Consider the following 25236-nt stretch of genomic DNA (forward strand, 5'->3'; position numbering starts at 1 on the left):
AGTAAGTCAATGTTTGTAAACGTCTATCCGATATACAAACGATTGTTTCAACAATAGAGAAATCAGAGATGCGCGGAGTAATTTATGTAGATCTCTTTTATCTATGTGTCTCCATCTTAACCCTACAGTAAACATATACTAATCCGCTACAGCAATTAGATCTAGTTAATCCGATTAGCGACCATTGGTGTGTCCACGGATTAAACTTGAATGTCTTTCACGAAATGGGCATTTCAATGAAGAATGCTATGAGGGACATTTTGCCCGGGCAGTGACACTATAGCCTACTCTTATAGAGAATTCCAACCAATGTCTACACGGGATCTCGGTTTTCAGTACTATCCGAACGACTAAATAACCGAAACGTTCATTTTACGTGCATTCCAATATGTACACGAGAACTCGGGTTTTCGTCCCATCCGAACGACTAGACAGCTGTCCTTTTCAGGCCCTCCGTCCTGCACCACTGACAAGGGGAAACCTTCTCGACCATAGCGCACTCCCTCGTAGCACACTGTAGCCCGGTTTGGAAAAGAACAGTAGGATGTTAAACCCTAATTCATTTCATTTCTTTTCTTTTCTTTTCTTACACAATCATGTATTACACTGAATCATACGATAAAAACTATTTATTTTTTAAGTTTAAAACGAACACAGTATCATATCCTGATTGTTAGTTTGAACAACCACCTCTTTCACAGATTAAATTACTCAAATCCATGATGTCACATGAACGAACAGTCTATTTATTTTTTAATCCCGTTAAAATATCACGCCTTGAAATTACAAAATATTGTCGGTCGTAATATTCTCACCAACTGTGTGGGTTTATTTTAGGTTGTATTATAAATAAGGTTGAACGATTAATAATGTTTATTGCAATATATTTTTTTTTCAGAAAGAACACGGCTATTCGATCTAGATTTTAAGCACAAAGACGTCAGTCACCAAGAAAAAAAAGAAATAATTAATAATCCCAAAGACAACTGCATTTTTTGTAACCATTTATTTACTACTTTATTCGACACACAAAAATAGCAATTTTGAACATTTCAACTATACAAATTCATTGAACAAAATAACAAAGGCACGGGACAATTATGTGCCCCAAGATAACCAAATACTCTCAGTTCGACGCAAATATGGCGAATTGTATATCTCATGGTGTTAACTATACAAATTCATTGATAAAAATAACATAGACACCGACAATTCGAACGATCGGATGTGAGAGAATCTGTTTCAATTAAATTTTATTTTAACACATTGTAGATAAGGATGTGCCCTCAGAAAACCAAATACTCTGAATACGACGCAAAAATGACGAAATGTATATTTCAAGATGGTAAGTAAATTCATTAAACATGCATTATGCAAGAGCTAAATCTGCAGGTCTTTCTTAAGGCCTGAAATGTTTTCTAAAGTATTAATTAGACATTAATTAACTGATCCAGGCCTTAATCAAGGCATCAGATTTCTCCGATATTAAATAGATTAGAATGCTTCAGTAATACTTTGATTTAATCAAATATGGAGGACCGAGACTAAGCTTCGATCAACCAGTACGGTGGTTGAAATTATTGCACACGTCTGTCAAACCTTCAAAGGCTAATATCTTCGCTCGCAATAGAGTAATTTGAATGAAATTTTCAAATTATTCATTTTACATCATCAACTTTCGAACTATTATAGCAAGGAATGGCTAGTTCTTTATCTAAATCTTACATAATGTATCTTTAATAAATAAAATAACATAGGCTGCGATAGTTAGAACGATCAGAAGTAGGAGAAAAGCTTTTTCAATTAAATTTTATTAATTATTTTAAGTTAACCAAACACTCTCAATTCGACGCAAGGATGACGAATTGTATATATCGGGGAGGGAGGGAGGGGGGGGGGGCAGACATACACATTCATGACGAATTGTATATTTCAGGGGTGGTAACGATACACATTCATAGATAGAAATAAACAAATAATACTATATTATATGCCTGTTACTTAATTTTATATAATATGCAGCCTCGACTTCACATCAAATAGCAACATGTCGGCAGAGAGTCTGTGGGCCAGAAATGTCGAATAATATACCTAACCCGTGTCATAATCATAACTATTTATACGCCTTTAAAATGTTTATAAATACGATATTATAACTACATACATTGTGTCGTCTGTGAGATCTGAAGGACGCCAACCAATAATCGACGTCTGGGTGTTGATTTTATAAGTAGAACAAAATGCAGTTGATAGCTGTGTTATTTTAAGTTGAATAAAGATAGGTTGCCAGGCAACGAAACATGCGCCCACAGTGTATAAATTTAAAGGCAATCGGATATTAACTTTAGCCTCCCAAGCGCCCACAAGCAATTGTGGACGCCGGACGGACGGATGGGGGCGACAACAATATACGACCACATTTCAATGTGGGCGTATAAAAACTAAATGAAATAGGGTTTAACGTCCTACTTTTCTACCTCGACTGGACTAATGAAGACGGGCAAATGTCATACAGTGTGCTATATGAGGAAAAGTATTCTCGGACAGCGGCGCCACGGCCTACACTTAAATCGAATCCAACGTGCACATCAACGTGTACACGGAACGTCGGGTTTTCGTCCCAAACTGTTATTGCCAGGCCCTCCTCCCTGCACCGCTGATAAGGGAAAACCACATCGAAAAATTCAGGAGAAATTTCCCGGCCAACACCAAGATTGAACCCGAGACCTGGTTTAGCGAGCCAATCCCTTACTCACTGAGCCACCGTGGCCCCACAAAGTAAATGACACAACACCCTGTCCAATCATTTATGAAATATACTGTTTTAGATTTACAATCCCATACAATCAACGGCAATATCTTGAATTTTATTTCTTGTAGTCGCGATCATTAATAAACTGATATATATCTTAGCTGAGAACGAATTCATTCAAGCATTCATCGGTGGGGTGGTTGGTCTGGGTGATCGAGTCTAATTGCGCATTTTCCCATATTGAAGGCTTTTAGCCAGCAACCGCGTTATGCATTTATTTATTTATTTTTTGATATATTCGATAATAAACACCTGCGACCATTTTTACCGTTCCAGGAAAGTCAACGAGAAATTGGACGACATAGATTGAGCAGTTTTCAGAAAACAATTCATCGTTGACGTCAAGTTTATTACAACACTTTAAAACAATAGGAACCGTTTTTACTTTATTTGAATCCATTTAGCAGAAATCGTGCTACAGCATTCCAATAACCACGGGAGCTATTGAAACGTTTAATCATGGCGGCGTCACAAACTGTTATTGTAACAAGTTCATCAATATCTCTTAAATGGATTAATAAAATAGCCGATGTGGGAGAACACGTTGGCTCTATTTATCTCTGATTTAATTGCTAGGATGGAATTAATGACAAGAAGGCATTAATACCTAACAGAACGGCAATATTAAGTAGAAGCTTAAAATCGCCTAGACTGTTCGACGCTACCACTTATCCATATAATTTGAAACATATCAAGAGTAATACTGGCGTTAATTCAGCCCGTCTTAAGACCTGTCAAACTTCATTGAACCAAACGCATACTTCAGACAGCTACTGATAATTCGACAACCCAATAGTATATACTATACAGAGAGAGAGAGAGAGAGAGATTGGGTTTAACGTCCACTCGACACAAACTAGCTCATTTCGGTACTAACACATGGTTTAATATTGACTCTTGCACGATACCATGAATTAGGATTTTTGTAAGACTGTGTCATCAGGTACGCATACAATCCAAAATCAGTAGTTTTTCCAAAACAACTTAAGGCCGCGGTGGTTCAGCGAGTATGGCATTGGCTCTCTAACCAGTATGTCCCGGGTTCAATCATGGTGTTGGTCCGAGAAAGTTTCTTGGGATTTTGCAGCCTGGTACCCCCTTGTCAATGGTACAGGACTTGGCAAAGAAAGACGTCTAGTCCCTTTGGATCAGACAAAAAGATGAAGTGTACCTGTGTACTCCTTGGCGTGAACGTAAAAGAACCACTGACAGTTGGATTTCGAATAAGAGCAGTTGGAAACACCGCTATCCGGGGAAAAATTTCCTTACAGCGCGCATGCGTATGCCCGTCTTCATAGACGGTGCAGTAGGACGTTAAACCCCCATTTCATTTCCATTTCCAATACAACTTAAAAACATTTTGCCAGTAGTTGTCACAGGGGTAGTTATTTATCTTTATATATTGTCCTCGGCGCGATGTAGTAGATGATAGTTATTCTCTACACAAATAATATAAATATGTAAGAGTATATGATATAATGATAGGGAACCGGGGATAGGTTGAATTCAACCATTGTATTGTTTGTAAGGTTCTTGATTGACAAGCCGTGTAATCTGATCTCTAGCCATCACTCATTTAAATACAGTACCCCACCATTGCTAGCATATCGCTTACCCCTCAACTAACAAAATTGTTCACGTGTTTATTTTAAACAAAGAGAGCGACTTTTGTTATTTTTTTGACGTAGCTAGGTTAACTGTCAAATTCAGTTCAGGTAACAATTTTGAAACAGACATGAAATTAGATGTAATTTTGAGGAACACTGTTTGATACCTGTGTTTGTTTGCTGAACAGGTGTAGGTATATAGGCCTATTTTTACAAATGTTTTTATTTTATTTATTTGAAATTAAACAGGCATTATGCAAGAGTTAAATCTGCCTATTGCAGGTCTTTCTTTAGGCCCGAAATGTTATCTAAATTATTAATTAGACTCAAGACCATAATCAACTCTCGATGCCGCCTTAGCCTGTGATATTTAGTGGATGTTAATACGTTTTCTGATGGATTATATAACGTAAAACTGGATATTCGAGACTTTGTTTATTATAGTACCAACGGTAGTAATGACGATCGAGGCTAGTCTAAAATTGAATCGCTAATACCTTGGTTCAGTGTGAAGCAATTTGACTGATGAAATTGTCAGCATATTCTGTTTTCATTAACTATTTTTTAACTATTATAGCGAGAACTTCAGCTATTTTGTCTAATCTTACCTAATGCCCCTTTAAATTTTATTTTACACTCTTTTAATCCCTTGCAAACTACAATATTGTAAAGGTTGGATCTCGTTTTTTCGTCCCATCCGAACGACTATACGTTATACCTCGCCAGGCAATCCGTCCTGCAACACTGACAAGAGGAACCACGCCGGAAATTCACGATGAACTTTCTCGGCCAACTCCAGGATTAAACACGGGAACTCCAGGTGAGCGAGCCAACGTCTTACCCACTAAGTCACCGCGGCCCCGTCTTTATTTGACGCATGGAGTGAGAAAATGTATTTAACGAAGAGTAAGCATGTCTCTGTACGACACCTGCCATATCTTGTAGCTTTGGTCAGACTGTATAGATATTATTTGCAAATGCACCAGATACTCCCTGCCACGATAATTTACCCGATAATTTCATAGTGTATCTATTGACCTCTTGAAAATGGAAAGTTCAAACTGGTAGACTTTAATTATTTTAGGTAGTCATGATCTTCACGTCGTGTTGATGTCTTCCTAAACTAACGTTTTCTTTCTGTTTATTAAAACTGTTTTGACGATCCAAGGGTTCAAAATCTACCGGAGTTTATTAATCAAAGGTGGCCTATAAATGTTTAAATACTTCTTAAATACAACCCCAAAGGAATGGTCTCAATATTTAATAACATACAAGCCTATGTTTATATTCACGAGATATCACATTAAAGCTACCAAATAACTTTGACAGGGTGACCCCTCGACGGCCATTATGGTAAAATTTAAGACGAGATCAAATGGTATATGTTTGGTGTAAAATGGTATGAAAGAGATTACGATGTTCCCACCATGGCTTCTCGATATTTAATAGCATGCAAACTATGTTAAAGGAGCTAAATTGACACAAATGGGTCGCAACGAATATAATAATGTACATGCAATATGAATCTAAACTGATTTACATTCAATCGTTTTGGTTTTTACTATAATCAGTTATGTTCGGCGAAATACGCCAGAAGTCTCAATCAAATGGCAATCTCTAGCGTCTGGTTGTATAAGAATATTCTGGTTATATAAGAATATGGCGTCACCGTTTGATTTAAATTGACAAATAAATCGTGTTTTCAATTTCGAAGTCTTTGGATGATAATGAGTTAGAGACTTGGCTACTTTAATATTCACTAGATATCGTATTAAAACTACCAAATAAACTTTGACCTGACGACCCTCGACGGCCATTATGGCCATATTTAAGACAGCATCAAATGGTATATGTTTGGTGTAAACGGCTATGAAAGAGATTACGACGATTCCCATCATGTCTTCAACCCGGTGTTCAAATATTTTAATACGGTAATTATTATTTCCATACCCGAACCAAGGGTCACGACCTGACATTTTATTTGCCGTTCCAGATCATCAAAGAAAAATACGATTTCTCCTACGATCATAATACTGAACAAACGTAGGCCTACGTAGCGAACGATTAGTTATAGATTATTATATACCGTTAAAACCACTAAAACCTAGTTTTAAGACATCTGTATGTTGAGACCCTAACATTCAGTTATATTTATCTATTGTGGTGAAGTCAGGGCCCTGAAAAAAGTGTGCTTGGGCGAGACTTTTTTCGCCCCCCCCCCTCCTTTCCAACACTAGTCATATCTAGAGGATTCACTAGCAGATTGCGATAAAGCGAAAACGTTTGTACATACGTACTTATATAAGCTTCAAAGGAACAATAAAAAAAAATCATGTATAACTGCCCATTTCAATTTTGAACTTTGATATTCTTATGAGCCCCGGAGCGGCCTGGGTTAAGTGTAGGCCTACATTGCGAGGAAGAAAATTCCACGTGACAAGCGGTATTTTACATCAACAACAAAGTACGCGAAAGCACCTCATTCTTTCTACCCTTCTCGAACGAGACACATGTTCCTTGTAGTCCATGAGGTTATCACCAAACAACGAGCGAGGTCATTAGTTACAAAACCTCTGCCCCCACTTCAGACTTGTAGTGGGCGTCCATGCAAGTAAAAAAGAAATAGCCAGAGCGTTCACCGCTGGGGCACGGCAAAGTGCTCCCAACATGGCTAAAAAATATGGTCATCAGTTACAGGGTTAAAATTTTCTAGAAGCTAAGATCTCTATAAATATTTCACAAATCTAACCGTAATTCTGGGGATTTCCCCAGGCCACGCAAAAATCCCTTCTCGCAGTTCTTATAATATGGCCATATCATTTACAGGATATTTGTAATGAATTTGCTGAGAATATAAAAATGGCTTATTTATTTATTTATTCTCTCAGCAAGTTTAATATCTTAATATAAACTGTCAAACTCAAAAATATTTATGTATGTTAATTATACAGCCTTTCACTTTCTTATATTATTTATTTACATATTCCTGTTTTTATGTAGTTTTGTTCTGTTCTCTTAACTTATCGCAAAATTGGGTTAGAAAGTTTTTTTAGTTGTCTGTTTCCGTGATAATGGGCTAAGATATGCTAAACAGCAAAGATGGCCCGAAGACGTATAAAGGCTAAGAGCAAGGAGTGTGAATGTTTTTAGAAGGATTTTTTGTATTTATGTTTTTGTGTGATTAGTTTTGTTACTTGTCAGTATAAGACCAAACATTTACTAGCATTCTTGAACACAGCCTGTCATCGCAGACCCCACATATATCATTCTTATATCTGTTACTATGGAAACACACTTAAAATGGCGTCATTATCTTCCCAATCTTTTACCGAACTTGTGGAGCGAGTTATAAGCAACATTTCTGTCTTTCTAAAAGTAAAATATACACACGACCATAAAACCATTTCGGAAATTAGGTGTTTGGCAACGGTTTTTATTAGGCGATACAACTACACAAACAGTATGTGTCGATATAAATGACGGTAGCTTATCCCATAATTGTAATGCCTTCAGCATCGATAATTTGACAAATGACAGCATAACGACAAAACTCAACATGACATACTCGGGTAACACCGTCATCAGGGATATAGTTTGCGTGAAAATGTCTATCATTAGTCATTAGTTATTCTTTTTTATTGCATAGATTGACTAGAACTCGGGCTAATTAAATATGGTAGATTATAGCGAGATCCACAGTATAGGTTGCCTGGTAACTAATCTGTGGCAGGTTCACATGTCTAACAGTTTTGTATTCACGCTTTATGATGCAAAAGTACAACAAAAAGTTTGTTAAGCTATGTGAAATTCTCGAATGAGAAGTGGAATCAAGACAATCCTCACTACGTATAACTGGAGCGATATGTCGATTTAAAGTTCTTTGATATTCGGTTTCGAATCCCCGGTTGTACATGACAAGGAGTAGGGTCGCCTGTCCAACCTCGTGGGTTTTTTCCGGGTCCTCCGGTTTCCTCCCACTGCTAAAGACCCCTATGCGCAAGCGAATTATTGAAATAAAATTAAACCATATGTTAGTCCCGAAATGACGTTAAACCCTATTTCTTTCTTTCTCTCTCTCTCTCTCTCTCTCTCTCTCTCTCTTTGATATTCATCTTGTGACTTTTAGGATTCGTGTAACCGTGCACTGTTTGTTTAATGTTGTGTTGGGCATTTGTACTGTATCGTTGAAAAATCCTATTTGTACTGTATCGTTGAAAAATTCTATTTGTGCTGAATCGTTGAAAAATTCTATTTGTGCTGAATCGTTCAAAAATCCTATTTGTACTGTATCATTGAAAAATCCTTTTTGGCGACTCAGATTCAAATACTTACAATAAGAAATCATTAATAATCTAAATGTTTTAAAAACCAGAACCCTTTTTGGTTTACGTACAAAGACATAACATTTCGTATCCTCGGAAAATCACTGTCCCATATGCTTCAGGTACAGGTTTGAAGCATATATTATATATAGTACACGTAGTAAGACATGCTTACTCCCTTCGAAACATCCGAAACCATATCTGTGAGAAGGGTATCGTCTTGTGTTGAATTTGACGTACATAGTGCACGAAGCAAGGCATGCTAACTCTCATCGAAACATCCGATACCACTTTCCACTGGTGTTATCTGTGACAGCGACATTGTCTTGTGATGAATTTAGGTTGCTAACAGCTAGATTGACTTCAATATTCACCGGGTACATAAACGAACTATTTACAATGGGAATCAGGCGGAAATGACGATGTCGGAGCACAATAACCCATTCTATAATTACACGTGACCGCAATACATAAAATATAAGTACGTGTTAGTTTCAAAATGACGCCATTGTTTATATCTTTTTATAGCAGAAATAGAAAATATGGAAAACAAGAGAAGAGGATATACAAATGACTCGATTCCTAAAGAAATAGTCAATGGTTCGTGAGCAGAAGAGAATGACATACAAAATGGCGTTCAACCATACGTATAAATTATATAAAGAATGGTAAATGGCTGACTAAAGAAGAAAACATGGCGAACTAAGGATACAATTACAAAGCTAATTCTGGAAATAGACATATAGGAAACAAAAAGCACTTCTCCCTAAATTACCAAACAATTGTTTTATCAGAGCGATCTCGTTTAATATCAACAAGATTGACAGGCCTCATGGTTACAATCTAAATATCATCAAAGAAGTCTAGGCGATGAAAAACACCGCCATATTTCCATTCTAAACTACCCAAATGTTCTAAATCTGATTTCTTTCAACGAGTCTTTTAAGAGAGCTCATAAAAACAATTTGTTCCGCAGTGAATGCAGTTTCTTGGCATTGCTAATTTGATCTATCTATTCAAAATTCTGCGGGACTGTTTTGTTAGGTCATGCGCGCGAGATTTGCGATACGTTTTAAAGTGACGGTATTCGGGATTAAATACAAGCGTACAAGAAAACTGTGTTAGCTATGAGAATTTGTCAAATATCAGATATTCGATTATTCGATTAATGTGTAGCTTATTACAACAATTGGTCTCTTCAACTTCAGAATCCTGATTTCCTGCGATCATTTTTCATTTTATTTAAAAATAATTATTATTATTATTATTATTATTGTTCGATTTATATAGCGCTTCATTACACGTGAAGTGTTTCTAAGCGCATCTGTCTATTAAGTTTTAAGTTGTGAATTGTATCATGCATGATGCAGAGTATGCTTGTCTTCAAAAATATTCTATGATTATATTTCAAGTAAATGCCAAAACTATGGCTTTATTAGCCACATAAGTATAGTGTTTGCTCTTTTTAGACCACACTTCCCTTATACGATTCCTCAGAATTACATCGTAGTGACAGATGCCGTGGAAATGAAATGAAATGGAGTTTAACGTCCTACTGTTCTGCTCCGGTTGGGCTAATGAAGACGTGCATACGCCATAGGCGCTACAGTGTGCTATGTGGGACATTTTGCCCGGACAGGTGACTACGGCCTACTGTTATATCGAATTCCAACTGCCAAAGGATCCTTTCCGTGCACGCCAAGGTGTACACGGGACCTTGGTTTTTCGTCCTATCGGAACTACGATACGTTGTCCCTTGCCAGGCCCCCTGTCCTGCACAACTGACAAGCGGGAACCACGCCCGGAAAATCCCGGTGAACTTTCTCGGCCAACGCTGGGATCGAACACGGGACCTCCAGGTTAGCGAGCCAACATCCTGGTTCACGGATGTCGTGGATGAGTCCCAGTATTAAGCCTACTCTTTATAGGCTTTACCCCCACCCTTTATACAACTTCTAACCAATTGTTTATGGACTGTTTCACTTAACATTTTATTGCACACTGGAAACACATGATTCACTATTTAATCACAATGACCACGGTGCTCAATCTGATTAAAACACAGATCCTATTTCGTTTCGCTTTTTTATAGTTCAAACTTTCGTTTTACTTGTCTTTACTTCACTAGGATCTGAAAAAGTTGTTTTTTAACCCGCGTTCTGGTTGATGTGAGGGATTAGCCAAAGAATCCGTCTGTTACGACGAGTTCTTGGCGTGTGGTGCACGGAACTGTGGGTATTCCAATAGAAACATCAACGTTGATTGGTTAATCAAATGCCTGACGTTATAGGGTCAAAAGCCGCTCGTATGACCCCTGACGCGACCTTCCACTACAACCGGTCAGATCTTTATATACACATGTAGTGGAAATATAGATCTGTATTTTAACCAGATCGCACGGTGTGGGAATGTAAATTGTTTTGAGTATTACTATTATTATCGATGGAATGTCTCTTTGGCCATCCTCGTAACACGGTGTAATTTTGTTCTTATTTTTTTAGCGAAATGGACGACGGAACAAATGATTGATCTAATGGAAAGGTGTCCGATATCATCTTAAGCCGCAACTTTTTTTTTATCCGGACGGGACGTGCATTAATGAAATATGATGATGGAATTACTGAGAAATTGGCACATGAATGATTGATACAAAATGCTAGTGAGAATCACAGCCAGATCTTAGAGAATAAAAAAAAATCTCGATAATGAATTAAATAGATTAATGATGAACAAAAAATGAAGAAAATTCTATTTAATATAACGGCGGCAGCATAAACTCGATGTATGGGAAATAAATGCCAAGTTATGATTCATTATTAATAAGCCATGTGTAATTAAATAATTAATTAATTACTTAATAAATAAATAACTAGTTTCATTAATCTAATTAACGTAATTAGCGATCGACATCTTCTTAGATGTGGAGATAAGTCGGAAATCTGCATACTTCAGTACTAATAAATAAATGGATACATTTACTCGAACAAAGGCTGGGGGTAATTGTCAATTCCCACTCGGCGTGTTTTCAATTTTAACTCAGCATGTTCTCGGCTAAGTCAACAATTTTTCCATAGTCATAAACCTGGTGTTATTGTTAACAATGTTTAATATAATTTTAAAGTTAGCCTTTTGTCGCGCCTGATACTAAAACCCGGTTAATTTCGTATAATATTTATAGTCTAAAGTAAATGAACGTCGTGTGGTTGACAGTGTAAGGCCGTAGGGAAATGGGTCAGTTCTCATCGGGGTACCTGGGGTAGATACGTCTTTCAAATGAGTTACTATACTATACTGTAAAATATGTCATCCAAACGATGGGTATGTCGTCACAGTTTTAACCGAACCGGCGGGATGTTTGTATTAACCATCCACCCCTCCTTTATTTGTTATGGGGTCGGTTTATTGTAATTTGATAATATACATTAGACAATATTTGTTTATGGGTTATGTTCCACTTAAAGACTTATATTAAATATGAAATTTAACACCAATACATTCTCTTACATGCAAAACAAAGTTATTCAAATTAGGAGCGTAATGGGTATCTTAAATAAAATTATATCACATTCAAGAAATTTCAACGAAAATAGCCTAATCTTAAGAAATTAAACGAACACAAAAATATTTAAAGTCAATCAAATTAAGTCGGTCGACGCCACATGATATAAGACAAGAAAATTTTACAGCGCTATAAATCAAGCGATCATGTATATAATAATGCTACAAATCGACTAGACCATATTGATTATAAGCCCAGGCAATCAGATACGCGGATATAGTAATAAATAATATGGAACGGGAGCTCAATATTGAACGACTGTATAGTTTATCTTTCAACTACATAAATGGCAACCTGGCTCCAGCATAAACCAGTGATTATATTCGAGTAAATTGGGGATAACTCGGTGATTAGGGTGAATTACGATATTGTTTTACCGATTCTAGTGTAAATCTGATATCATAATAAAATAATCAGGGATCAGCCAGACTGACTGGCACCGATCGCCACAAATACATAATACAAATAATACACGCCGAGTCTACACATAATATCATATGTTATACACACAAACAGGTAGTCTATAGAGAATATAGCTATGGCAAATACAAGCCCAGATTCGTTTCTGAACAAGTACAGCCATTTAGAATTTAAAACCTGCCTTTCAACTTTTATTCACTGGCGTCAGAAGTGAGATGGATATTTTACGAAACGAAATGAAATTCGTTGGTGATATACGTCAAGTTTGAATGTTTAACATTTCGCATATTGTCCAGATTAAGTTTACATGTTCTTGAAGGACTAGCTTACGGTTCTATACACCACCAACGGCATACAGTCTTATAGAGAGGAAAGTTTACATGTTCTTGAAGGACCAGCTTACGGTTCTATACACCACCAAAAGGCATACAGTCTTATAGAGAGGAATGTCGGGTTATGTCGCTGCGTCAGTTGTTGAAGGAAAACGGGATATTTAAAGTGTGTTGGTCTTTAATAGATGCCAGTCGTTCGTGTGGGACGAAAATTCGAGGTCCTGTTTACACATTGGCGTGCACGTAAAAGAACCCTTGGAAGTTTTAATTCGATATAAGAGTGGGTCATAGCGCATCTGTCAGGGCAAAATTTCCCTCATAGCTCACTGTATATCGAATTCCAATTACCAACGGATCGATCTTTTACGTGCAGGCCAGTGTGTCCAGGGACGTTGGTTTCTCGTCCCATCCGAACGATTAGACAGCTGTCCTTGTCAGATCCTCCGTCCTGCACCACAGACAACAGTAGTAAGGAGTTTTGAGCCCATCTGTATGCCCAACGATATCCATAATTTCATAGATTACGAAAATGATGTTTCATTGATCGATGGCACACTGCTAGACATTAAGTTGCACAGAACACATCAAAAGCACAAACAACCAGGAACAAAACACATGTTTATGGTGGGATGTGAGAAGATGACTGGCTGAAAAAAGCCTATAATGTCAATTTGTATGAGGATTTAGAACGCTTGTAGCGCCATATTAACCCGGTGATAAAACAAACAGTCGAAACCTATCACAGTCCTGCCGCGCTTTAAATCATTGCCAATAAAGACATATTTTAGTGTTAAAACTGTTAACTCAACTCTAACAAATTACATATCGATAGACTTAGAACACATGGTTATAACACAGTAGCACCGACACACCGTGTTTGAGATACACAATAACAACATAAAAACCCTTATAACATACATAATAGCAAACACAGTATTATTAGAAACACAGTAGCCAAACACACGGTTTTAAACACAAAAACCCTTAGTAGAAACACAAAAGAAATACAGAACGTTTTCAATATAAAAACGATGCACAATAGCAACATAGAACGTTTTCAGTATAAAAACCCATTTGAGAGAGAGAGAGAGATAGAGAGAGAGATAGAGAGAGAGAGGGGGGGAGTTTAACGTCCACTCGACACAAACTAGATTATTTCGGGACTAACATACTAACACATGGTTAATTTTGTTTCAAAAATTCGCTCGCGCGGAGGGGTCCTTAGTAGTCTGAGGAAACCGGTGGACCCAGAGAAAACCCACAAGGTTGGACAGGAGACCCTACTCCTTGTCACGTACAAGCAGAGAATCGAAACCGTGCCACTTGACTCAATGACAGACCTTCTGATCCAACGCGCACGCATTAAACCATTCGGCAACCAACCTCCTGCCCTTTTAGATACACAACAGCAATACAGAATGATGCGCAGTATCCATATAGTTTTAAATTAAAGCATTGTATTAGTCAAACATTTCAGTTAATATTATTGATTCGCCGGTTTTTAATTTTGTATTATACTTTGGAAAACATTCTTCCATGAAAACTGTTAAACTAGCCGATCTCCTTAAATCTTAGGTTTTATTGATAAAACATTATGCATTAACATAACTTGTGTTCTTTTACATAAAAAAAACTGGTATCTTTTTCACTAAGATGACAAACACATATCTATGAAAAAAAAAAACAGGCATGCAAACTGATTAATGAATACCGTTAAATTCGACACCTGAGCATAAGATGATATGTTTTGATAACCGAGTCAACTAATAGATGGTGTTATCCAGTATATTTGGAATCTAAACAAGGGGTCGTGTTTGTTTGATATGTAGCATAACAAGTGATTAGTGAGGTTTTTATACTATCAAGAGTATATAACGTTAAGTAGGAAGGGTTATTACATAAAATAACAGATACGGTGTTATTTAGACTTTTTAATTAGATGTTATTTTAGAGGCTATGTTGTTTAATTGTTTAATGGGGGGTAATTGATACTCTTATAGAGGGCGCGTGTTGATATACGAAAACACGCGGATACATGAAAATTCCTGTTTATTTTGGATGATCTCTGAATCTGAACTGAGAGTCAATACACATGCATATTCTTAACAGAGTTTTTAATGGTTCGTGCGTCGAGGTATTTAAACTCGTAACAATTTAAATTCTTGTTTGTCTATCAAACTTTTGAAAACATTCATCCACCCAGAAGCTACCATTCTTCCTCTTTCCTGTTTATTTGTTGATTTAAGGTGGTGTTGCGTGAATGCAGATACGAAGCTGCGGCTCCAATCAACGAATCTATTTTGCTTATTCATATACAGCTTATTTTTTTAAAGGTCTTGAACACATGTGTCTCTTTTATAATGAAAACAAATGGAAATCAATAGCCTCATGTGTTTTTTCTACCACTGTTTCTTAATAAAACGTCATTTTGTGATTTTCCCACAGATGTGTGCGTGTGATAAAAATGTTAAAATCTCAATTTAATTGGGTATGATTAAAATATTTCAGATGTCTTATCTATATGAGTATGTAATAAGGTATTTATAATTTATATATCTCTCCACGTTTTCACAATAAATACGAAAATTACGGCGCTGACTTTATTAAAGCGTAGTCAGTTAAGAGAGCGTTTTATATGTGCTTGTTATTCTGATTTTCTGGCCTGTCACTCTAAATATCGTCCGCTATAACATCCACATAATGAAACAGACAGATTCTCTACAAAGATTCACGTCTGCTTTTAATACGAAACAAAGGCTTGAACTCCGAAGGTTGATTTTTATCTCGCTAATCAGCGTTATTAAACGAGAATTATAAGCTTGGTAGCTGTACGAATCGCTAGTTTACGACGTCAGACACAAAACCCCTTAATCGCTTGAAAAGAACTAGGGGGTCATTTCAGTTCTGTAATTTTCTCCAATTTGGGGGCTAAGCGTAGCGTGTAAAATCTATCTTGACGGGATCTGACGAGATGTGACGGCTTGGAGTAAAATTGAAAGAATTTCTCTATAAGCCATACAGCTTATCACAGAAGCCATCTAACGTTTAGTCTTTTTTTTAAAAAAATCCCATAGAACATCGGCACCCTAGAGAAGGATTTATGAGCCAGTATTCTGCAATTCTAAAAGTCACGAATCTCAGGCAACATTTTTTTACCAAAAGTATCAAAATTCTTGCAATTCTATTTTATATTCGCAAGATATTTCTAGTTTGAAAGTGATAGACAACGAAACTGTGAAATTAATACAAAACGTAAAGCCCCAATAAATATAAACGTTCCATTTAAATCAGGAGTGGTATAAGGTGTTCGATGAAGGATAGGCATGTGCTGCCTCGTTAGACGGACCCTTCTTTCGTTGCAGAATAAAGTCATTATCTGTGAGTTGCCATCTAGCGATAGTTTTACTTTACTTATTAGTTTTTTTTTATTAGAATTCTAAAAATTTGCTCTTTTCGGTTCTAAGAGAATTTTTGGTTGTTGTTAATGAATATTGGTTTCCTATGAACAATATGTCTGCCATGCCTATCAGTGATTCATCTCTCTTCTGGATAATCATGTGTAATACCTTTTATCTTCGATCGACAAGACCTGATTGCCCCGGGGGCGACGTTAGGGTAAAGACCCGAGTTGTGCGATATGGCGTCGAGGAATTTCTTTTAATCTCAGCCGCCGAATCGGTGGTTATAAAAGAATAACTCATATTTGGTTTATATTTTCAGACGACGAAGCTTCAAGCCTATCAATTTCCCCTGTTCGAGCTCTAGGTTCACATAGCGTCTTTCAAGCCAAAATCAAGATTTATTCTATGTAGCTAAACATGATATATTAAGAAAGATATATGTTTACTTACATGCTATATATATATATATAGAGAGAGAGAGATATAGGTAGAATGTGGGACCGTACACGATGATTTATTGATACTACCTTAATATCTATATATGTAAACAAATAACCTCACCAATAACCACTTATATACAACTACTCAAAGAGGGGTCCTTCATCTAGACGGGCGGGAACCGCGGTGACTCGACGAGTAACAAGTCGAGGTCCCGTGTTCGAGCTCGGTGTTGACCGACCAAGTTCTACAGGAGTTTCCGACGTGGTCGCCCCTTGTCAGAGGTGCAGGACGGAGGGTCTGGCGGAGGGGGGAGATATATCGGTCAGATGGGACGTAAAAAGGAGGCCGTAGCGCCGCTGTCCGGGCAAAATTTCCCTCATAGCACATTGTATGGCGTATTTCTGTCTCCATTAGCCCATTCAGTGCCGAAAAGTAGGAATTAAATCCCATTAAATTTGATTTGATTTGATCTAGAAATCGTGGTCGGTATGTAGTCATCTGATTAAAACACGGATTGGTAATGATAAGTGATTTAACTATGTATTACATCGTTTTCATAATTTGGGGTGTTTATGTGGGTCAATTACCGAGATGTGGACCCAGGTATTCTAAACAATAAGTCACGTCATTAAGATCTTGCCTATAAACACACCACGGTGTAAAGGGGTTTCATGGTCTTAAAAAACCTGATTTCCGATTTTACTGAATAATTAGATAATGAGCAGAATTTGAGGTTAATCCGGCGATCCATTACCGAGATACAGACGATAAATCGCATCAACTTACATTTTCTTAAAGAGGTGTCCATGATTTGACGATGCTCAAAGACAAATATGGCTCATTTCTGACATTACTATACAATTAGTTCGTGTGAAAATTTTGAGATCATTTCACCGATCCATTAAAAAGATACAGACTGGATTTTTAAAATGAAAAACAAATTTAAATAGTTCAAGTAGATGTTAGACAAGACTCGGGATTTTTGATCATGAAATGGAATTTATTAGTTCGAAGGGTTCTTTTACGTGCACATGGGACCTCGGTTTTTGACCCCATCCGAACGACTAGAAACTCTTCTTGTCTGGCCTTATTTATAAAGACGTATTTTAAAACATAAATAATTCCACGAGTTTGAGAGTTTAAATACAGTGATTAGCTTTAACACCATTATAATGCTCGTCATTTATAAGGGCCTCAATGTTCAAGCGGACCTAGTTATGTGACCTGCTTCAGTACAAGAATTCGATCCAAAAAAAGAAATCTATTTTAAGTCGAGAGAGGGAGGGTGTTAAAAAAAATTTTGAGCACATTCACAATTTATCAACAACACACAAAATATTAAATGTAGGCATTGATTGGACGCGTGACCAACACTAAAAACCGGTAGCTCCATTTTGACTTTACGACAACCGTATACAAACAAGCAACCCCGAACACAGTAAAGAGAGTCACCTTAAACAAACAGTGAGGTAGCGGGGGTTTGTTCATCAGTTGGTAGTTACTCGCCCTTGTTAGCCCTACTCCTTTGAAGACCACACGATTTAAGCAACTCGAGCATAAAGCAAGGGCAAAGCGCCACAAAACGCTTTGATTTAATATAAGTTGATGTCCTATCAGCATAAAACGTGGCCGCTTCACTTAAACTCTTAGCTTTAAAAACACCTTCCCCATTAGCGCATCTATAGACTCCCAAGGCTACTCGGTGCAAAATAATTTCCTCTCTCTATCCCTTTTTTCAAGTCATAGATATCCAAAAACTTTTAAACAAAAACAAAGTACACAACCAACCCGCTTCTTTAACTACTAGCTTTTAATGTCTGGATTACAATGTCAATATTAATAAAGCCAACATGAAAAGCTTTGAAATTATTTACATGTCATATTCAATATTCGCGTCGACTTTACATATTAATGAAAAAAGTATTTTTCGACTTCTGTCCAGAAGCGTTTCTGTCTGTTCGCTGAAAATGTATACACGTATTTTGATTACAAAAGGATGAACTGAGTACAAACTAATGCCACATGAGGTTGAAGCTGGTTGCATTTGAACGAGTTTACTTCAATTTTGTAGCCGTTATGTAAATTAATAAATGAAATTAACACTTTTTTCTAAAGAATATATATTAGGTTAAGTGTTTTCTTATGTTTACAATAGTCTGTTCTAAATTGTCTGAAGATGGCACAATATTTACAAGAACATATCACTTAGAACGGCCTTTGGTCATCATTCTGTGTGTAGTTCTCAATAAAAATCAATCAAATATATTCGTTTATGTCATCATTTTGTGTGTGATGTCATTAATAAATATCTATCAAATAATCCATGTCATCATTTTGTGTGTAGTCCCCAATAAATATCAATCACATATATTCAGTTATGTCATCATTTTGTGCGTGTTGTCCTCAAAATGTCTATCACATAATTCATTTATTTGTGTCATCATTTTGTGTGTAGTCCTTAATAAATCTATACATATATCACCTCTGTTAAATTATGTTCAATCGCTAAATGTCATTCAAAGATTATGTATTTACCATGGACCTTGTATTATAAGGTCCGTGGTAATACATATATTCAATTGTGTATACTAGCATACGGCCCTATTAATTGTATTTAATATTCCATGCGTTTTTAACGCGATTTAATGCAACCGTAAATTATGATTTGAGGAAATGTAACAATTAGACATCACGGTATATCTCTATGTACATGTAGTTAGGATATGTACATTGATTTGTTTATATAAGCATTAATTAATTGTAATGAAGTAATTAACTGATCTCTTGATCTCTAATCTTTCACATTTTGACAATGATATGTATATAGATTAATAAGTACATGTTGATTGTTATTACCATTATTACAATATAAACTATTATTCTAGTCCTTATTGTCATCTCTTATCTAGATATCATTCGTAAAGTGACACCCTAATCGTCAAATTGTAATATTAAAGATACATTATGTAAGATTTAGATAAAGAGCTGACAGTTCTCGCTAGAAGAGTAAGAAAATAGATAATGAAAAGGGAATATATTGAAAATTTCAATCAAATTACTTCTAAGTCTCGATTATCCACTTTTTAATTAAATCATTAACCATCAATCGTTTATAAATCGGTTGAATATCTCGAGATCCGATGTTATCGAGAGTCGATTATGGTCTTGTCGCTTTAATAAATGTCTAATTAATAATTTATATAACATTAAAGGCCCAAAGAAAGACCTGCAATAGGCAGATTTAGTTCTTGAATAATCCATCTTTAATTGAATTGAAGGACAATCGTTCGTCCGTTCATTCGTAGGGTTTTACGTAGGTTTTATTTTATACTGCAGATGGTCGCTTTAATTTTGGATTTGATCGACCGTTCTGTAAGTCGCATTATTAGGAACCTTCAGATTCGAAACGTCCAATTCGACAATTTCTCAAAACCAACCAACATCTATACAAATCAAATTAATGGTCAACACTTTTCAAATTTCGTTTCGTTTATTTTCATTTTGGTTTTTTAAAAACCAAGTAAAGAATTTACAATTCTTCTTCTACTTAATATACGCTGTTCTCCCCTTTCACAAAACAAAATACTTACACAAAGTGCCTTGCATTGAGTGTGCTCCTGTTCAAAAATATTTCACTCATTTTCACGAAAAAAACGAGAGGAAAGTATCAAATTTGTAGCCAACTCTCTATCTATCGGTGATACAGCATGTTTGTCTGCCTAGTTAACATAAAGTGTAGGACATATTATATAGGGCTAACGATGAAAATTATTTACAAATGGTTATCAATACACAATCCTTGAGATTTAAAAAATAGACAGAGATAAATACTTTATTTGCACATTGTCCATAATGATTGATTCCACAGTTAGGATAACAAAATGGTTTTGTACAAGATCTATATTTTCAAGAATCAACTCCGAATAATTCCACAGTTGGTGAACACAATGGTTTTGACGAAGATCTATATTTTCAAGAGTCACTTCCGAATGATTCCATAGTTTGGCGAACAAAATGGTGTTATACATGATCTACATTTTCCGGTTGCACAAATCTTTTTAGAATCTTAATATACTTTAAATCAGGAAACTTACGTTACTTCTTACTTAGCCGAGTTTGAAAAGACTAATTCATAAATGGACGTTTGTTTACAGTTAGTGACGCTGTATAGCAATAAACAGTCGGTATTATTAAAGAATATTGCAAGTATCGAAGCCTAAACAGTTAGAATGCTAGTTATTCTACAGATGTAAACACGAGTTTTGTTGTTCATAATATACATCAGAATACTTTTTATTCTATACAGTTATTGTCAATTATTAATTGTCGCTTGAATAATGATCATTTGGAAATATCGCCAGAATAATGACGATTTGGAAGTGTCGCCGGAATAATGAACATACATGTATGTAGAATAGTCGCCGGAATAATGACCATTTGCAATGTCGCCAGAATAATGCCCATTTGGAAATGTCGCCAGAATAATGACCATTTGGAAGTGTCGCCGGAATAATGATCATAATATTATACGGAATTGTCGCCGGAATAATGGACATTTGGAAATGTCGCCGGATATTGAACAAGTTGCTGTATGTAATATGACAGTACTGTTACAATGTCGTGTCTTGTTTTAATGACATGAACAATATTAGCCTGAAAACACGGGACTACTGTTCCGTGGATGCAGATTGCTACCCACACAAGTGATACTTTAATATAATTATTATATGTAAAATAAACACCTATTTAATGTTATTAAACAAAACACACAATATTTAGGCAAATATTATCCCTATCAATAAATATTAACTTGATATTAGTTCACCTTTGATATCACGGATTACCTAGCCACCATTACTATTCATAACATACCCCACCTTTTGAAATCACATCTTTTCAAACTCCAATTTCAACAACTTGATTTACTAAAGGGTATTTCATGAAATGGGATGTCAACACTTTCAACAAAGCAATGCACTATTTGAAAAGTGTTTTAATTTAATCTCAAGATTATTTCTATGGTGATCCTGTTAATAAACAATTTGTAAAGCATCTTGACTTGTTGGTATAAGTGTTCGCAGATGAATTGATGAACTGCCCTCTAAGTTAATAGTTTCTAAATTCATACAAAGCTTGAACAGAATAGGGGAAAATCGACATAAAAGGCTTAAGACGTAAAATGTTTAGATACAAAGCGGCTCTATTGAAGGCGGGGTATATGAAGCATAAAGACGCTTTTGATACAAAAACCTACGTTATTTGACGAGTCAAGTGCTACAGAATCAATAAGCAAGCAAGCCTTACCTCTACTTAAAGACACAATACACCAGCCAACAGCTAAACACAACCATGTCGTCATCGTTCCTTGGAGGGATGGGGGTACAGGAATCCTCACCCCTCGTATGTTTATCAAACTACTAATAAGAAAGGGGATCCTTGACGAAGAGAAGCACGGTTATAAAGTGTCGGGAGTAAGAGGCCCGTGTATTAATACTATGAAGCTAACTAAACACCACACAGGACCATTTGCTGTAGATGACAGAGATAACGATTGGGGCATTCTGATTGGCTGGGCTTGAACGAGTATGGTCCGTATGATCGTTTAGCGGTGGTATATATGCTAGTCGTGAGTTATGAATACATATCCAGTCTACATGTTAGAACACAAGTTCTATATACACAGTCAGTTTTCTTAAACGCACTCCTTTACCTGCTAATATTGTAAAGAATAGATTATTGGTTTCCTAGGATACTAGAAATTTAAGCTCGATGAATTGAGGGTGAAGGGGGTAATGTTTCCCATTTCCCCCCACAATCTGATTTGAACACACAAATGTTTATGAATTTGTGTAAATAAAAGAAGATGGCATGGAGAGAAATCCCAGGCCGAGATAACGAGATAACGGTCTACATGTGTACACTGCACTGGTTTGTAATATCGCCACGACGGTTAGAAAATGATATTAATCTCAAAAAAATAAATACTATATACCATTTCGAAAAAACGCCTACATTTTCACAATTTTTCAAACTGATTAAACACGGCCATGTAAAAAGAAAGTTTATTCCAGTTTGCAGTCAAGAGACAGGGATAGGTTGGATTAAAAAGCGCAGATGGCGATTGAGTGGCATAATGGTCTGTCTTTATCTTTATTTGACGTCATCTTAAGCCACGATGGCCCAGGGAGACACTGACCCACTAGCCAGGTGGCCCTGGGCTCGACCCCGGTGTTGGCCCCAAATTTTTTTTCTGTATATTTTATCGTGGATTTCTCTTGCTAGTAGCACACGATGAAGGGCGTGTGACAGGGAATAGCGTCCAATTTTTCTGAAGGAACGAAAAGCCGAGGTCCCGTGTATACGTTGTATTGTAATGAAAATACGCCTTGTCAGTTGAAATGCGAGGAAGGTATAGGAGGATACGCCACTATCTGGACCAAATTTCCCCCACAGCACACCGTTTGGTATATGCCCGTCTGCACTGGCCCAGTTGTTAAAGAAAAGCAGGACGCAAAACCTCATTTCATTCCCACAATCAAGCGACAATAGACAAGGTCTAAACAAGCAATGACTCGCTGACCGTACGTCTCTCTGTGCTAAAGGCATGGGGATCCTACCAGACCTAGTGGCCATCTCTGGGTCCCCACATTATCCCCTATAGCTGAAAGAATTCAGTGCCTAGCTGTGGAAATACAGTCTTCGAAATATAGTTACCAAAATCCAAATCCAAGTTACCACCCCCACCCCGCACCTAAAAAAACAGAATTATTTTGGTTGAATAAATTATTTATTAGAATATTAAAGGGTGTTGCACAATCACCCCCACCCCATTACCAACGTACATCATTAAACAACCGAACCTTCACGCCACACTTAGTATTAATAAAGATGAACAGACAAGCAATTTTTTCTGAATTTCACATGAAGTCAACTTTACGATGTATTCATCTTCAAGTGTCGGTATGTTTTGATTAAAATCATTTTCAATTAAATCTAAAGATCACAAACAGTTTGGCCAGACATTGTCAATCCAAAGCCTCAATTAGAACAAAAAGAGTGTATAACAGTTTGTATCTAGTCGATAATCACAGAGACACTTCTTCTGATAGATACAAGTAATTAACATTAATTAACCATTGGTAGTCATTCATGTCAAAACATTAAACACATCTCTGTCAAAATATATGGTGATGCCAACATATTGCTTCCAGAACAGGTCTTGAGAGAGAGAGAGAGAGAGAGAGGGAGAGAGAGAGGGGGGTTAACCTCACAAACTTGGTCATTTCGGGACTAGCATATGGTTCATTTTTATTTCAATAATTCCCTTTAGCAGTGGGAGGAAACCGGATGACCCAGGAGAAAACCTACGGGATTGGACAGGCGACTCTACTCTTTGTCACGTACAACCAGGGAATCGAAACCATACCAGTTAACCCAATGACAGACCTTGGCGTAGTGGGTAAGACGCTGGCTCGCTAGCCTGGAGGTCGGGTGTTCGATCCCTGCATTGGCCGAGAAAATTCATCCAGATTTTCCGGCGTGGTTCCCCCTTGTCAGTGATGCAGGACGGAGGGCCTGACAAGGACAATTGTCTAGTCATTCGGGTGAGACGAAAAACCGAGGTCCCGTGTACACATTGGCATGCACGTAAAAGATCCCTTGACAGTTGGAATTCGACATAAGAGTAGGCCGTAGTGCCGCTGTCCGGGAAAAATTTCCCTCATAGCACACTGTATGGCCCAGTTTGGAGCAAAACAGTAGGACGTTAAACCCCATTTCATTTCATTTCGTGTATACGCAAATAACCCAAACGTTCACAAATACAGCCTAGAAACTGACGGAGCGTTAAAGTAGCTATATTATTACTCAATTATAAACAAAGCTTGTCCATTTCTATACATATACTTAAAACTGATGATCTGAGTGAATTAATCCAGTCTTTAAACGTACTTAAAACTGGTGAACTGAGTGAATTAATCCAGTCTTTAAACGTACTTAAAACTGGTGAACTGAGTGAATTAGTCCAGTCTTTAAACATACTTAAAACTGATGAATTGAGTGTTGGATTCCGGTCTTTAAACATACTTAAAACTGATGAACTGAGTGAATTAATCCAGTCTTTAAACATACCCAAAACCAATGATTTAAACATACCTAAAACTTATGCGTCCATATGTCAAATCTTCAATCGAAGTTTTTGCTTTCCAAAACTGTAAAATGTGGCAGACAGAAAGTTAGATCTATATGGCGTTTTATAATTCCGTAAATATGAAAAAAGATTGTTCGCAGGGAATCATAACCCCGGGTGTGTTACAAGTAAATAAAATGGAATAAAATGAAAT

General features: G+C 36.7%; 1 protein-coding gene across 1 annotated transcript in view; it reads right to left on the reverse strand.

The window, feature by feature from the left end:
* Window positions 1–22420, reverse strand: part of LOC126832392 (uncharacterized) — a 33779-nt gene extending 11359 nt beyond the window's left edge. Inside the window, exon 1 of the mRNA XM_050563151.2 lies at window positions 22199–22420. Coding sequence (XP_050419108.1) covers window positions 22199–22253 — 55 coding nt within the window. The 5' untranslated portion in view covers window positions 22254–22420. The remainder of the gene's footprint in view (window positions 1–22198) is intronic.
* Window positions 22421–25236: the final 2816 nt, after the last annotated feature.

Source organism: Patella vulgata, chromosome 9 (assembly GCF_932274485.2).
Source record: "Patella vulgata chromosome 9, xgPatVulg1.2, whole genome shotgun sequence".
Classification (NCBI taxonomy): Eukaryota; Metazoa; Mollusca; class Gastropoda; family Patellidae; genus Patella; species Patella vulgata.